General features: G+C 45.2%; 1 protein-coding gene across 1 annotated transcript in view; it reads left to right on the top strand.

Moving 5' to 3' along the window:
• Positions 1 to 15,042, top strand: part of GCN1 (GCN1 activator of EIF2AK4) — a 1,783,851-nt gene that overhangs the window by 583,365 nt on the left and 1,185,444 nt on the right. The window contains exon 15 of the mRNA XM_069619734.1: positions 8,594 to 8,746. Coding sequence (XP_069475835.1) covers positions 8,594 to 8,746 — 153 coding nt within the window. The remainder of the gene's footprint in view (positions 1 to 8,593; positions 8,747 to 15,042) is intronic.

Here is a 15,042-nt window from a genome sequence, read left to right as displayed (position 1 = left end):
GGAATCTGGCTACGTATATTTTGGCATTACGGTCCTTATCCTTGGCGGAGCTCACACAAGAGCGGCCATTTCCTCTTGTGCGCAACAGCGCCCCCGAATAGCCTCTACTCTTAAACCTGTCTTTAATCTGTCCACATTCATTGGTGAAATCAGATAGTGCTGCAATTTCTGCAAGCTCGATAAAATTCACTGAATGGGATATTGTCTGACCATTTGTGACAGCTTTTTGCATGAAGAATTGAATTGACGGCCGTCTGTTTCCTGAACGTTTGTGTATTTGGCGATTAGAAATACTGATAATTAAATCCAGAAATTCTATTTTGGTCGGACTAGCATGCCCTGTGAATTCACTGCCAAAAGTGTTGTCATTCAGATAATCTGTGAATTTTTCAAAGGTGTCCAGGGAGCCATTCCATATAAGTAAAACATTGTCAATATACCTCTTCCATACTATGTAGTCCCTGAATTTATGTTGGTTGAAGATAAAGTGATGTTCAAAATTCCCTATAAAGAGGTTGGCTAATGATGGGAAGTACGCTGGTCAATAAAGTGATGTAAGTCCTGTGTAACAGCCTGGTAGAATGTATCGATTATATTCTCATTCTGGGATGCCAGTACAAATTTAGAGGACCTTTTTGTGTTCTGGTAATTTGAAATTTAGCTGATGAATACCTAATTCCTGTTGTAATTGACCTTCCCTGATACTCGGGTCATCCGTCAAAGACAAAAGCAATGTGATGTCTTCGATATCAGCTAACGTAAGTTGGCTTGGTGAATGTGAAGTGCTTCTAGGTTTGTATTGCTGAACCTGCGTGTGAAAGAATCTTTTGAGTTTCAACTTGCATATAAACTTGAAGAGATCTATTTGGAAGTCAATAAGTTCAGGCTTACGACTTGGTGCAAATGACAAACCTTTATTCAATACAGACAACTCTGCCGTGGTAAGATCTTTAGAGGATAAATTGTGAACTAAGTTTTCAGAATGGATTTGGCTTCAAGATTCCTGAAGCTGGACATTGTCTGTCTGTTTGTTGTGCCATGTATCTGTCCCTAGATACTCTTCCTCTTCGGACGATGTGGTGGGTGTTATGGTAGCTCGTCCTAAAGGGACAGTAAAACGTACATGTTTATTTGTAGTAGCACTGTAACTGGAAATGTTTCCTTTCTTGTGTCTTTTGATTTTTGCCATGAAACCCCTTCTACGATGTGTTAAGGTAGGGGTCGGATTTTCTCCCCCTGGCCCCTCTGTTGTATTGGTGTGTTCTTCTTCGGAGTCTATCTCAGAGGAAACTGTTGTTCCAGTTGGTGTCTTAACCATAGGACCAATGTTGTCCTTGTCATACTTAGCCTGAAAAGTATACACTCTCTCGTTATTGTAGTCTCTCTCGTCCCGAAAACTTATAAAATTTCCGAATTTTGATCTCGTCCTGATAATCTTCAATATACTGTGCATTTTGTCAAAGTTTTTTTCTTTAACTGCAGGCGGATTCCCCATGTCTTCTATTTCTTTATGTAAAGTCTCAATTTGCCTCGAAACCCTCTCATGTTCAGCACCCTTTTGTAAAATAGTGTGTGCTGGGTCTAGAAAGTTAGAAAATGTAAGTAAAGTCAATTTCACTTCACTGCTCTTGGAAACAGTAGTTATCCAAGAGAAGGTAATTAAACCTTGGGGAAATGTGAAAGACTTCCCTGTGCCACTGCACTGAAGGTGCTGTGCCACACTGTAAAAAGATGCCTATGGAGACTCAACCAAAAAACAGAATTCCAATCACAGAAAAATACATGAGGGAGCGGGGAAAAAGGTCTTGCGCTCGCCAGGTTAAGAATGAAAAATTAAGTCCTAAAATACAGCAAAAGTGTTGGGCGTCTCGAAGGTGTCCCGGGAGGATAGCTCAGCAGCAACGTGTTCGCCTTGGAAGCAAGACAACACGAAGCAACACCAGCACGGTCCGCGCTTAGAAACCTCTGGGTATGTAACCGTGTAATAAATACGCAACTAAGACAAAAAAAGATTCCTGTAACAGCGCCTCGATGCCCGCGGGCTGTGTGAGCGCTTTAAAAATGCGAAAAATAAAGGGGAATTAGTACATTTCTGAAAATTCTCCCTAGCAGTTGCCAATGGTCACAGTTTCAGGGCCACATGTCGGACCCTATACGGACCTTTATACAGGTGTTGAAATAGGTGGCTCAAGTGCATTTAGCTGACATTTGCCCCAGGTGACATTGTTCAGGGACGCATCTTACTGGCTGGGATGCTCACCTGTCAGACCTTTCCGTGCATGGACTGTAACCTCCCACAGAGACTCTGGAACACATCCACCTGCTCGAGTTGAGGGTAATCAGGCTGGCCTTGGTCACTTTCGTCCCCATTGTGAAACGCAAGACACTGATGATCTGGACGGACAACACATTGGCCATGCAACAAAATGGCGTGTGGTCGTTTGCCTCTGCACAGAAGCAATATGACTGTGGTTCTGGGGTCTGGAGAAAGGTGTCTGTCGGACTCGGCTCATCTGGCAGGACGAGAGACTGTCCGGATGGCTTGAGCAGACTGACTTCAGCCTCCCAAAAGTGGTGAGCTGTGTCAGGAAGTTCTGACGATCTGCTGTTGGAGAACTCCTGAATTGGACCACTTAGCTTCCAGTGTCAAGCAGAAGTGCGAGTTCTGCTCCAGGGAATTTCCAGGGAGCTCTTGGGAACCTGCTGGCAGTCAAGTGGACTGTCAACCTCCTTTATATGTTCCTGCCGATCCCCGTCATTCTGCTGGTTCTGAACTACAATGGTCCTGATCGCCCCAGACTGGGCCCGGATAATGTGGTATCCGGAGTTGCTGGACATGCCCATCTGCCCTCACTAGTGCCTTCTGAGGAGAGTCGACTTGCTCTCCTATTTGGAGGGGCTGATCCTCCACCTGAACCTCAGCAGCCTGAACCTTCATGCATAGCATCTGAGAGGCTGAGGTACAAGGGGTGGGACTTGTAGGACAATGTTCTCTATGTGCTGCTTTCTGCCCGGAGGCCCACTACAAAATCCATGTATGCCTGCAGTTGGTGTACATTTTCAATTTGGTGTTGAGGAGGCATCTGGATTAGTTATCCTGTCCTTTGTCCTTGATTTCCTGCTTTCCTTGGCCCAACCGGGCCTGCAGATTGGCACTGTTAAGGGTTACCTTGATGCATCTTCCTGTGTTTTTTTTTTTTTCTTCTTTTCCCCCCCTCGCCCTTCCAAGGAGGAGGAACGATTCCATCAGCTATACCCAGTACATGCCCTTATATTGTACGTCTCTTGTGCTAGAGAGGCTAGTTAAAGATGACCAGCTTTTTGTTGGTTATGCTCGTGCTGGCAGGGCTGTGACCAAACCAACAGGTCTAGCTGGATCATTCTCTGCATCTCAGAAAACTATCTGTCTGGGAAGGATGTGTCTGAGGGTCTCAGGGCTTATTCTACTAGAGGAATGGCTGCTACCTCTGCATTGCAGAAGGGATTCACTGTCCTGGATATTTGACAGGCAACAGCGTTGGAATTTTTTGCACACTTTTGCTAAGCATTACTGCTTGGATACCCTTGCGGGCCAGGATGCCTGATTTGGTAGCGCAGTCTTCTAAAGTTTTCCGGTTTAGTTGGTGGTCTTACTTTACGTTCTGCTTCGGGAGTCTATCATAAATGAGGAATCTGTGGGAGGAAGGAATCCATTAGAACAACAATTTATTTACCTCTCTGTAATGTTGTGTCTGATGGATGTTCCTCCCACAGATTCCTTCTTGTTTTCCCTACTTGCCTTTCTTGCCGGAAGCTAGTACAAGATTGGTTCTACGGTCCCACGACTTCAGAGTTCTAGAGAATAAGGGTTGAACTGATATCACGGGGCATGGCACCTCTGTATATACCTGGCCCCGACATCCTATCTGGCAACAGGGTGCTTAGAGGTGTGCTGCGCTCCCTGGCCGGTGAAAGGGTTCGGAGAAGAGCTGTGCTAGGATAGGGATATTATAGATGAGAATCCGTGGGAGAACATGAACGAGAGCTAAGTCATTTGTTCTTTCCCTTCAAAATTAAATGTATCCTTCTAAAGTATTTGCTTCCTTTTTATATTTCTGGCTTTTCTGGGTTGTATATCTGATAAACCATTTGCTCTATGTGAGGAGTCGGGAATGAAACTCTGACAAAAGCGAGTCATGGTTTTGGTCACAAACTATTTTTAAATAAAAGTGGGTGTGGAAATACCTCTTGTCCCTGCACTAGAGGGGTTTCCTGCCTAAAATCAAAATTAAGGGTCTGTCCATGTCAGATTGTCCAAGGCAAAATGTCATGTGTCCAAATTTGTATTCTTACCTCACATTCTAATAAACTCTAAGGTGAAAAGGGGTAATGTCTTTGGCCTTGAGCTGTGTATGTGTTCAAAATAACTTGCAGTGCTCTAATATAAAAGAGCCATAAAGTCAAAATTCCTTGTTTAAGAGCGTGGCTCCCTTCCGTGGATTTCTCTGGACTCTGCTTTATATTCAAGGATATCAGTTCCTTAGGTTTCTCTTGTCTGATAACAACAAACAATGCTTTATTCGTTGCTCTTTGTCTTGTCTGGATACCTGGTGTACTCTCCTGCCAGGTTTTCTTACTCAATATAGTTGCAATCTTTTGCTAATCCTGATATATACTTTTTCAGGACTTCCTTGGTTGCTTGTGTAATGTACACTGTTTAACTTAACACTGCCAGGTATGCTTTTCTGCCAGGGCTTTCTGGTAAGAACACACTTGCAATTTGCATTCACCTGGTACTCTACTGCCAGGACTTTTCTCATGTGTGCTCTGCGCACACCCACAAACGAGTCAGTCTTTTATACTTTTTACAACTTCATTAATTTACCTTTTGCACTATCCTGCCAGGGCTTCACCCAAATGTATTGCATACATTCACAAACTTTATAGCTTCTTTTGCATACTGCGTTTCTCTTTCTCGTTGTTTCTCATTTGCTTTAATTAGGTTGGTTGTTCGACAGGCTTTCCAACATGCCCTGGCGTCCCAATGTCCCTTGGTTGGACTCACCGGCTTTGGCTGGCATGTGTTGGTTCTCTTGTTGCAAGCCTGTGGAGGTGGTGCAGCGCTTTGCCTTCTCTCTCTACCTCCTCACTGTTTCACGGCTCCCGCCTTTCAGTTCCTCATTTCTCCAGGCTTCGTTTTAGTGGAGGCTGCTTTGCAGTACTGGCATTCGCCCATAAGCTCACCATCTCCTTCGGGCATCCTCGCTGCATACTTTTGCTTGCAGTCTGCTTTCCTTCCTCTTTCTAGAAAGCCTCTTGGCTCCACGGATGCTGTTCCAACCCTTTGGTCTCTTGCTCCGCATCTAGAGAGGTTGCGTTCTCCACCCATTAATGTTGACTCCTCAGCTGTTTCAATCTCCTGTCTTAGACTTGTCTATCAAACACTAGAGCGCAGCGTCTGCTTTGGGCTCTCAATAATCGTCATTGCTCAGTGCATCTTTCACGTCCCAGTATTCCTGGCTTTATGGTACTGGTAGCTTGGTTTTGACCATTTTAGATTCAAAGTGCCAGTGTTTCAAATGATGGCAAAAGCCCCATCCACATATAATGAATGCACAGAGTCAAAGAGCATGTTCTCAGTGTATTTTCTAGGTGGGTGAGGGGAGATATGATAAGCCATCAATGCACAGGGAATGGTTGGGTTATTCCCAGCAGACGGGGCATGGTATTAGGGAGAATTCTCAGAAATGTGCTAATTCCTCTCTACCTTGGAGACCCCCAACACTTTTGCTGGACTCTAGGACTTTTTCATTTTTACCTGGAGAGAGAGAGACCCTTTTTCCCACTCATGTATTTTTCTGTAATTTGAACTGTTTCTTTTGGTTGTGGAGTCTGACAAACTCCATAGGCATCATCTTTTACATTGTATCACGCAGCGCCTTCAGTGCAGTGGCACAGGGAAGTCTTTCAGATTTCCCAAAGGTTTAAATACCTTCTCTTCGATCAACTACTGTTTCCAAGAGCAGTGACTTTACTTACATTTGTAACTTTCTAGGCCTAGCACACCCTATCTTGCAATAGGGTGCTGGAGGGGTTACTTAGTATCCCCTTTGTCTAGCTTCTCATGTAACATTTTTTGTTAGCTTTTCTACGATGAATAGCTGATGGAAGTGGATTACCTTTCACTACCGTGGTGTACTTTTACCGCGGGCTGCGTTCTCAGCTGCAGTAAAGCACTCAAGGGTGTCATTTTTGTCAAAATGGCCTGGTCGTCTTTTTTTGCCATTTCTTTGTGGAAAGGTCCTTCTTGAGATTTACTCTGTGCGCCAAACCACTAGGTTTGGTCCCTTTGTTCGTTTGGACCTTGGCGGGATTCACGAGTGAAGCCCGCCTCTGGCGCCAATATGTCTGGCAGGGGCAGGAAGTGAGGGAGGTGCCCGAAACTCCCTGTGCTTAATCCCCTTGGTTACAGGAATGCACCAAAGGTGATTGGCCGGCTGGCTGTCCGGCAAGGAGAGCCACCCTGCCTGTCCGGCAAGGAGAGCCACCCTGCTGTTTGACTGGCTGCTAGGCTGGAATGAATGGGAGAAACCTGCATAAAAGGCGAGGCTTTTTGGCTTTAAAGGCTAAGTTGACCACTGGATGAAGGAATCAGAAGAAGAACTTGGAAGAGATGCCTGCTGCAACTCCTGGATCGTTGGTTTGTCAGGTGAAGCCCTGCTGCTGTGCTGAAGCTCAGAATTTGCCTCCGCTAGAGAAGCCCTGCAAGTACGACTTCTTCCCTTGAGTTGGTGGGACCAATCAACTCCAAAGTGAACTCGTCTGGACATGCTCTCGGAGCTGGCTTTACTGTCGTGCTGCTGCAGGAACCGAAGTGCCAGGGAGAGGAACACCAAATTCAGAGTGCATCACTTTTAAGTTGGCCAAGAGCTCCAGGAAGAACCTCCGGACTCCCAGGAAGCAGGACTGACTGAGCCTGAGCCACCTCAAGAGTGCGGGACCCCAGATGCAAGGAAAGCCCATTTCGACAGCCACGAACCGCTGTGGTGCTATTCGCGGTTTCAGCTCTTGGCAGCACTCGCGAAGTGCCACTGATTTGAAGATTGCCGGTTGCTGTTGCTGACCGTCCCATTGCAGTGCAGGAGTCCTCCAGACGTCCTCCCTCTTGTCCCCACGACTGAGGCCCAGGAACACAGGATCTGCAGAGCTGCCCGGGAACAGAAGCCAGCGGCACCTTTTTCTTCTAACCAAAGGTACTGTACAGTCTAAGAACTTAGCTCTTGTTGTGTAGCCTTGCATGTTCTTAGTTGAGACTTGACTTTGTTGCTTCTGTAGAGTTGCTAACACCTTATTTACCTCACAAGCCTAACCAGCATGTTGGCCCTACCTCCTAAGAAGTGCTTCAGTTCACCTATACTTTGTGCCCAATTGACATTGGCCTGGACTGGCTCCCTGAATGACTCTTCTTCCCTCTGACTTTGTGTTTGGCCTTCCTTCCAGGAAGGGGTGAACTTACTTTGCTTTAGGGGGCTGGGGGATTCAAAAAGTACTTACCTGCTTCTGAATATTTGTGTAATCTCTAGTTTTATTCTAATAAACCCTTGCTCCGACACTCGTCTCAGTATTGCACTAAATGTTCAGTGATATATTAATGTGCAGTGTTCTTGCTATTTAAGTCACCTGAGTGTGTAGGACATGTCTGTGTGCCATTCCAAATTGGTGTTTGCTGATTTACAGAAACTGAGTGTTCATTTTGGAGGTAGTTGTGTGTTGCTATATATTGCTCCCTTCTGAAGAAGGCTTATTCAAACTGACTGTTAAATAAATTAATAATGGTTTAATCAAGAAACCTTGACTATGTGTTTATTTGGATACTTGTCACTGTGAATCTCTGTGTAACTCCCCTACTGCTCACATTGACCTCTCTTGAGATGAGTCTGGCTGCTCAATCACGCTACCAACCTGCGTAGTACAGACTTATACCAAAGGTTGGGGTTCCTATTGCCAGGAGGTCAGGGTTGTATTCGTGCACCCAAAGGGTACTGCATACAATTTTGCCTAACACATACCATGTATCAGATGAAGTCATGACACCCTCCTGAAGGGTCCCCCACACCCCCATGTGATCCTCCCTCCTATAGCCACCCCCAAAGTCCGGATCGGGTTGCAGCTGCCGTTCCATGGCCACATAGGGAAAGGCTGCCTCTGGAAGAGAAGTGATGATTCCATCGGATTAATCACATTTAGCTGTTATAAATCTTTTCACAAGAAGTGTTATTTTGTTATGTTGTCTCCATTTGTGAAATGCACCGTCACCAAGAAGGCATCATGGTGGTGGTGTGCCTTCTCTTGGGTATAAAATTATCTTGTACCACACCCTCACTACTACTGTTAGATTGGTTGTTGTCCTCCCTTCTGTAAAAGGTAAAGAAACAGTGGTTGCTTGAAGCACTGGCCTCTTGCTTTTCAACTAACTCACTCATCCCAATCTCCAAGTAGAGTTTGTGTTTTATGCCCTTTGACAAATCTATCCTCTAAACGTGTTTCTAGTTCACCAGGTTGGAGCAGTAAAGTTTGACAGTTTTCTCGTAACCAATTCCTCTGTGTTCCACAGGTGACACACTGCAGCAGGCAGCGGAACTTCTTCCAGTATTGGTGCAGACTGTAGAGAAGGCAGCTGCCCAAAGTACGCAAGTCCCTATGGTGATGGAAGGTGTGGCTGCAGCAGTGCTTGTCTGCAAGATTTCGGTGGCAGATCTCCAGACTGGTAAGAACTCTGCATATTAATGATCCTCATTGCAGCACATATGGTAATGTTTATGGCCTTCTATTGCATTTCTTTTAACCTTTGAGTGCCCTCTCAATGCTTTGTCATGTAAGAGAAGCTGTGGGGTGGGTGGTTAGTGAGAAAGCGAGAGGAGAGCAAGGTTGCTTTTGCTAAATTGGTACACAATGTTTGGTCTGTGCTTTGCTTTGGGTTTTCGTCTGTTAAGAACACGAGGAGGTGTGTGTGTGTGTGTTGCAGGTTGATGTCCTTGGGTGGTTTGATTGAGACTGGTAGACCTCCTGTTTGGGCAGAATTCCGTTTTTGGGGTCCGTTGCTAATTTGAACGTTCTCCTAAAAACTTTGCTGTTTTTTTCGTTTCTTGAACAACTTCTTTGCTGCCAATTGAAATTCTTTTGAAGTCTTCTTGCATTTGCAGCTCATTTATGGTGTGCTGTCCCCATTTGCAAATGAATGTACCTGGGCAGGTGTGCTCCCACGGTGCCTGATTCTTTCTCTGGTTGAGTTTTCTCACTCAGAAAATGTGTTTGGGGAAGTAGGCTGATGGCAGCTATATTAATACATTTTGCCTACAGGACCAAGTAGAGTTCCTACTGCTTAGGTAGCAGTTTGCACCTATATCTGCAAAATGATTACACATTTTTTTAAAGTTCTTCTTTAGGCACTTTGGTTGTGTGGTCAGTATTTGTTTTTATCATTCAGAACTTTTGTTTGACTGGTATCTACCGGCTGAGGGTCTACGTGCGAAGGTATGGTGGTCTGGTGGGGTTGTCACCCCTCTTGCATGGTGGTAAGAAAGATTCAGTTTACTGCTTTCCTCCCTAGAACTTTATGGGACACCCTTTCTTTGGTATACAGTGTTTATAACTAAATTAAAATAGTGACAGACTTTTTCAGTGAAACCGAAATAACAACAAAAACGGCTCATTTTTTATAAAAGTATGTGTGGGCTCGGGTAAGGGATTCAAAAGGGTGGGGGACTTGGGCGTGTTAGTAAAGCAGCGGAAACGTGGGTGGGGGGTTGGGAGGGACCCCCCAAAATAAAAGAAAAAAACATTAGACATTTTTTCGTTATTTTAGTGTCACTGAAAGTTTGTCACTCTTTTTCTTGCTGTTATAAAGACATGTAACCCCTTTCTTTTTGATTTGTATGTACTCCTTACCTGACATTTTGGTTTGAAGTAAAGCATTAGGCTTTACTTACCTTGTATTCTTGCTCATTTGTATGGGGAAACTGAAAACTCCATTAGACTAGCAGTACTGCGATAGTTTCTCTTTAAAAGGTTTCTTGGATTTTTACGACTGCACACTTGCTAAAGTGAGGTGTCATTAGGATATTTTATATCCTTGCAACTTTTTCTGTGGTGGCTTTTTGGTTAGAATTAAAATGTGCCTAGGATGGGCTGGTGGCAGCTGATATTATTCTGCTTTGTTTTATCCTTTTTATTCATGCTCTATTACCAATGCCGTAGTTGGCTTCTAAAGGGTTAGCACTCGGAGATGGCCATGCCACAAGGTTGTTGCCTGTCCTTGTTGAGATGGATTTCTAAAATCTGGCCTGGTTGACAAATTTTAGGAGGCCACCTGAGTTATAGTGAACAGGGGACTCTGGGAGTTTAGCCAAACCCAATCAAGGTGAGCGTGAAGAATTGTGAAGGCTAAGTCTCAGGAGAGAGAAGTGGGGTCAAAGGTCCACAATGAGTCCACACTGTGACATACACAGTGAGTCTACTCTGACAAGCAAGTACTGTGAGAAACCTGAGGGTGTTCTCACTCCTAAACCCCTTGGATCCTCGGCACAGGTGGCCAGGGAAAGGCCCTCGCTTGTGGATCCTGACCCTGGGGGATGGAGAAGCGAGGGAGTTTCACCTGGGTGGCGGGGTCTTTGAGGATTGGGATGACCTCGCACGAGACATGGTATCCCCCTTTTCCTAATGACCAACCTAACCCTCCCCCGACCTTCATGGATTCAGCTCCCCTCAGTTCAACATATGGGACACTTGACAGTACTGAGACGAGGAAGTGGCTGGTGAGAGTAATGACCACGACACACTTTCACCACTTTGGTACTGGGATGAAGAAGATCCCTGCAAGGCGTTGTGAAGGTCAGGCATGTACTCCTAATCGTGGTCAGTCGAGACTGACTGAGGAAGCACACCTTCAAACGGTTAGGGGCTTGCAGGTATAAAAGGAGGAAAAAGCAATGCAGAGGGCAGCAGGAGGGAGGGAGGGAGGGAGGTCTGTCTGAGCAGCAGAGAACCTTGCTCTGGGAGAGATGAGCCGCTGGAGGGAACTGCTATGGGAAAATCCGAGGTGCAAAGCGTGCCGAGACGCTGAGGACTGCAAGGAGAGGTGATCTGAGACCCTCCTGGAATGCGTGCAGCAGCTCTGTGGTGCGGACTGGCAGCAGATAAGGAAGACTGGTGGAAAGGCCTTTCCCTTTCAAGTGCTTGTTCACCTTTACCGAGAAGCCCGCCGAGGGGTGTCTAAGGGGCAGAGATTGGACCCCAAGCAGCAGAAGCTGCAGATAGTGTGCTCCGTGCTGCGAGGACAGCTAATAAAGAGGCCACTGAGTTTCTGTGAAATAAGAAACCAGGTGCGTGAAGCACGAGTGATGGAAAATTTCCATTTTGCCTAAATACTTTGTAGCTAGTAGCGGAGTGGTTTTGTGCATTAGAAGAGCACGTTTCCGAAGATCTCCGATCCTAGACTTTTTTCATTGTTGAACTTTAAAGAACCAGAAATACTTTGTATCAGAGTGGTCACGTCTCTTAAAGCAGAAAGTCTCGGAATATTGGGAAGTTCTTTTAAAGTGAAGGGCATAAATATTCCATAGCGGGCTGAATGAAAATAAGAGCGTAAGCCCAATCAATGACCAAAGAATTGAATACAAACTTTATAATTAAACGGAAAACACTGGATGTTGAATTTGGTAGTGAACAGAACTGTGCAATCATTCAAAATCATGGCATACTGCATTAAGAAAGGAAGTAAACCTGCATAGGCCAAAAAGGGATCAAGAAAATGGCCAAGGCCCTTTTCTTTTGTGTGTTTTTGAACCGTGATGGAATACAAGTCTTCATGGCTTTATGTTGTGCTTTGGACTGTGACGTTTGGAAGCTGTTGAAGGGAACCCCCAAGAATTGTTCCAAAACTAAATAATCTTGAGCTTGTAAAAATACTTTTTCCGGAACTGATTTATACTTGGGGAAGGGAGCTGAAAGAAAGCTGGAAGAAGCTTAGCTTTTTGTTGAACACTGTTTTTACATCCCTACACATTGCTTTATGGTAGTTGTGAGGGCAAGGATAGGTTTTGGACACAGGCAGACTTTTAAGTTGAACTCTTTGACTCACTTTCCTTGGTTTGATTCAGGTAGGGAAATCCCATTTTAGCATAGGGCTAGCTACGCCTTCAACCATCCTGACATTAATGTTAACAAATATTCTTTTGTTCAACTTGATATCTCTTGTTTGAGTCGTACTTCATGATGCCTTCACAGTACAAAAATATTCTTTATTGTAGGCCCAAAAAAACACTATAGAAATTAATCAAGCCAGTAATATTACACAACGCTCTGACTATAAAACATATATACAGTCACAGTTGGTTAATACAATGCATACAATTCACCAATAGACCTGGACGGGAAGTAGTTCGGCAAATGTATAACCAGTTCACAGGAATAGAAGCCATCCCTTTGAGTCCAAACCTAAGTTGAATTGTGCCTTGTGCCCAAAAGTTCACAAAGTACCTTTAGAAGATGGGTAAAGTTAGGAAATGTTCTTGTGGGTCTGAAGATTGTTCCAGCAGTCTTTCAAGTGGATTTATAGTTAAGTAAAGTACTTTTCCTTGCTTATCGAGCAGTTTTTTCAACAAGCCTTTAGAAAGCAATGGAATGGAACATAATCACAAACTTTATAATGGAGATGGGGGCACCCGTAAATATTGACGCTACTCAAAGATGTTTTTGTTATATTCTGACCCTGTACAGGTGGTGGCAGTGTTGAAAGGTGCCGTCAGGGTGAGGTGGGGGTCAGGTATGGAATAAGAACAAGATTGCGGCGGTGAAGAGGTTTGGCTGACGAAAGGAAGGGAGATGTGTTTGCAATGTATTATCATGTGGAGTGTGGGGGTAGTGATGCTCCATGTGGAATGTATTTGTTGGATAGAGTTCTAAGTTCCTGGCACAGCCGTTGGAGAAGGAGCTGGGAGGTAGAGGCTGTGTTGGGGGTCTGTAAAGATGTAACTTAATACATCTTAAGCTAAAAGCCAAAGTGTGTTTTCAAGCCATCGTCTTATCACTTTCATACTACACAGTGCATCTTCCAACACAGTGCAACAGGGATGCATTTGAATCGGCCTCAATTCCGTTATGTTTAAATGTGTCCAAAGACAAGCTGGCAGCAGTTACGTTTTTCCCTTTTTTTTTCTTTTTTTTCTTTTTTTTTTTTTTAGTTCGCCTTTTTGCATTTTCCACGTTTGGCTACTTGCTCTGGTTGGTGTCCTAACATGTACATGCCACAAGGTTTTTAGCTTGTTCTTTGGCCTTTTTGTGTGTTCCTGCCTTGTCAGGAATGTCCTTTTATGGTCATGCATTTGCCCGGGTAAACAGTGGCTTCCCGCAGGCTAGTGCATTGCATGTGTGTTGGAAGCCAGGAAATGGGTTGTGACTGTCTGGTCCCAATACTCCTACTGGTTTCGGTGTGTTTACAGTGCATGTAGGACTTTGCTCGGGTGTGAGTCTGGGGCAGAGCTTTCTATTGGGGGGCTGAGTGTCTGCACTCGCCTTAATTTAGGATAAGTATAGGAGTCCTGCAGCCATTCCAGAAGGATCAGAAGAATAGCCAAGTATCCCGAGTAGATGTGCAGTTGACGGAAGCCGAGAGGACGAATCCTGAGAAGGCCTTGCGACAAACTTTTTCTGCTGTCCCAGTGGATCAGTCTGGCCACTGATCTCAGAAGAACCTTGCTGGTGGTTGCTAGGGAGAATTTTCCTTTTGGTGCTAAATTCCTCCCACCTTGGAAACCCCCTGCTCTTTTGACTTTTTAATTTGAATCCTAGAGTGAGTGAGACCTTTTTCTCAATCATGTTTTTTGACCTGATTTGGATTAGGTGTAAACACTGTTTTTGGAGTCTGACAAGACTCCATAGGCACCTACGTTTTGTATGGTGACACACAGCACCTTCAGTGCAGTGTCGCAGAGAAATCCTTGAGATTTCTCATAAGGTTTAAATCCCTTTTTCTTGTTTGAACTACTGTTCCCAAGAATAGTAAAGTGAAATGGACTTTACTTTTTCTCTTTGTTGGTCCAGCAGACACCATTTTATGTGGAGTGCGGAGGTAGTGGGGGCTGGGGGGGTTACCTAGTAACGCCTTATCCTACTTTCTCATGTAACATTTTCACATTACCCTCCCTACTTTAAATGGCTGGTGGCAGTGGTTTAATTTTCCTACCATTGTGCTTTTCTTGCGCAAGCTGAACCCTCAGCTGCAGTACAGCACCGATGGGTGACCATTTTGTGAAAGCCCTGAAGCCTGCCTCTGGCTACAGTGTGTCTGGAAGGACAGGAAGTGACGGAAGGTCCTGAAACTCCCCTGTCCTTTGTCTCTAGGAATGCCTGAATGCATCCAGTCCTGATTGGCTGGCTGTCCTTTCAGGACTACCACCCTTCTGTGTGATCGACATCCTAGGCTGTGCATGAATGGGAGAAACCTGCTTAGGGTTTTTGGACTAGAGGCAGAGTCAACCACTGGGAGAAACAACCGTGAACGAAGCTTGCTGCATCCCGCTGGACCTTTGAATTGCCTGGTGAAGCCCTGCTACTGTGCTAAAACTCCTTTTTCAATTTGACAGAGAAGCTCCGGAAGGGACGACTTCTCCCCTTGGGTTAGTGGGACGATCTTCCCTGACTGGCTGTACTACTTCATTGCTGAAAGAACCGAGTGCCAGGTGTTGAGTGATCTGTAGACTAGTGAAACGTCTGAAATCCAGCTAGAAGCTCCAGTAGTCTCCTAAGGATCCCCCCAGAAGCAGGACAACCAGAGCTCAAGTCCCCTCACAAGTGCAGGACCCAAGTAGTAAAGGAAGCCCAACCGGTTTCCCAGATCTGCGATGGTGCTGTTTGCTAAACCCTGAAACCGCGAGGGGCTGCTGAACCGAAGAGCCTGTAGCTTCCGACGACCTCCCAAGTACCGCCGCAGGAGCCCTACAGACTGCCTCCCTCTTCTCCCCACGACTGTGGCTCAGGAACATGGGGTCTGCATTGCTGTAGCAG

Source organism: Ambystoma mexicanum, chromosome 10 (assembly GCF_040938575.1).
Source record: "Ambystoma mexicanum isolate Mex_15411 chromosome 10, UKY_AmexF1_1, whole genome shotgun sequence".
NCBI lineage: Eukaryota > Metazoa > Chordata > Amphibia > Caudata > Ambystomatidae > Ambystoma > Ambystoma mexicanum.
Note: the sequence above shows the minus strand (reverse complement) of the source record. Positions and strands in the feature narration are given on the sequence as shown.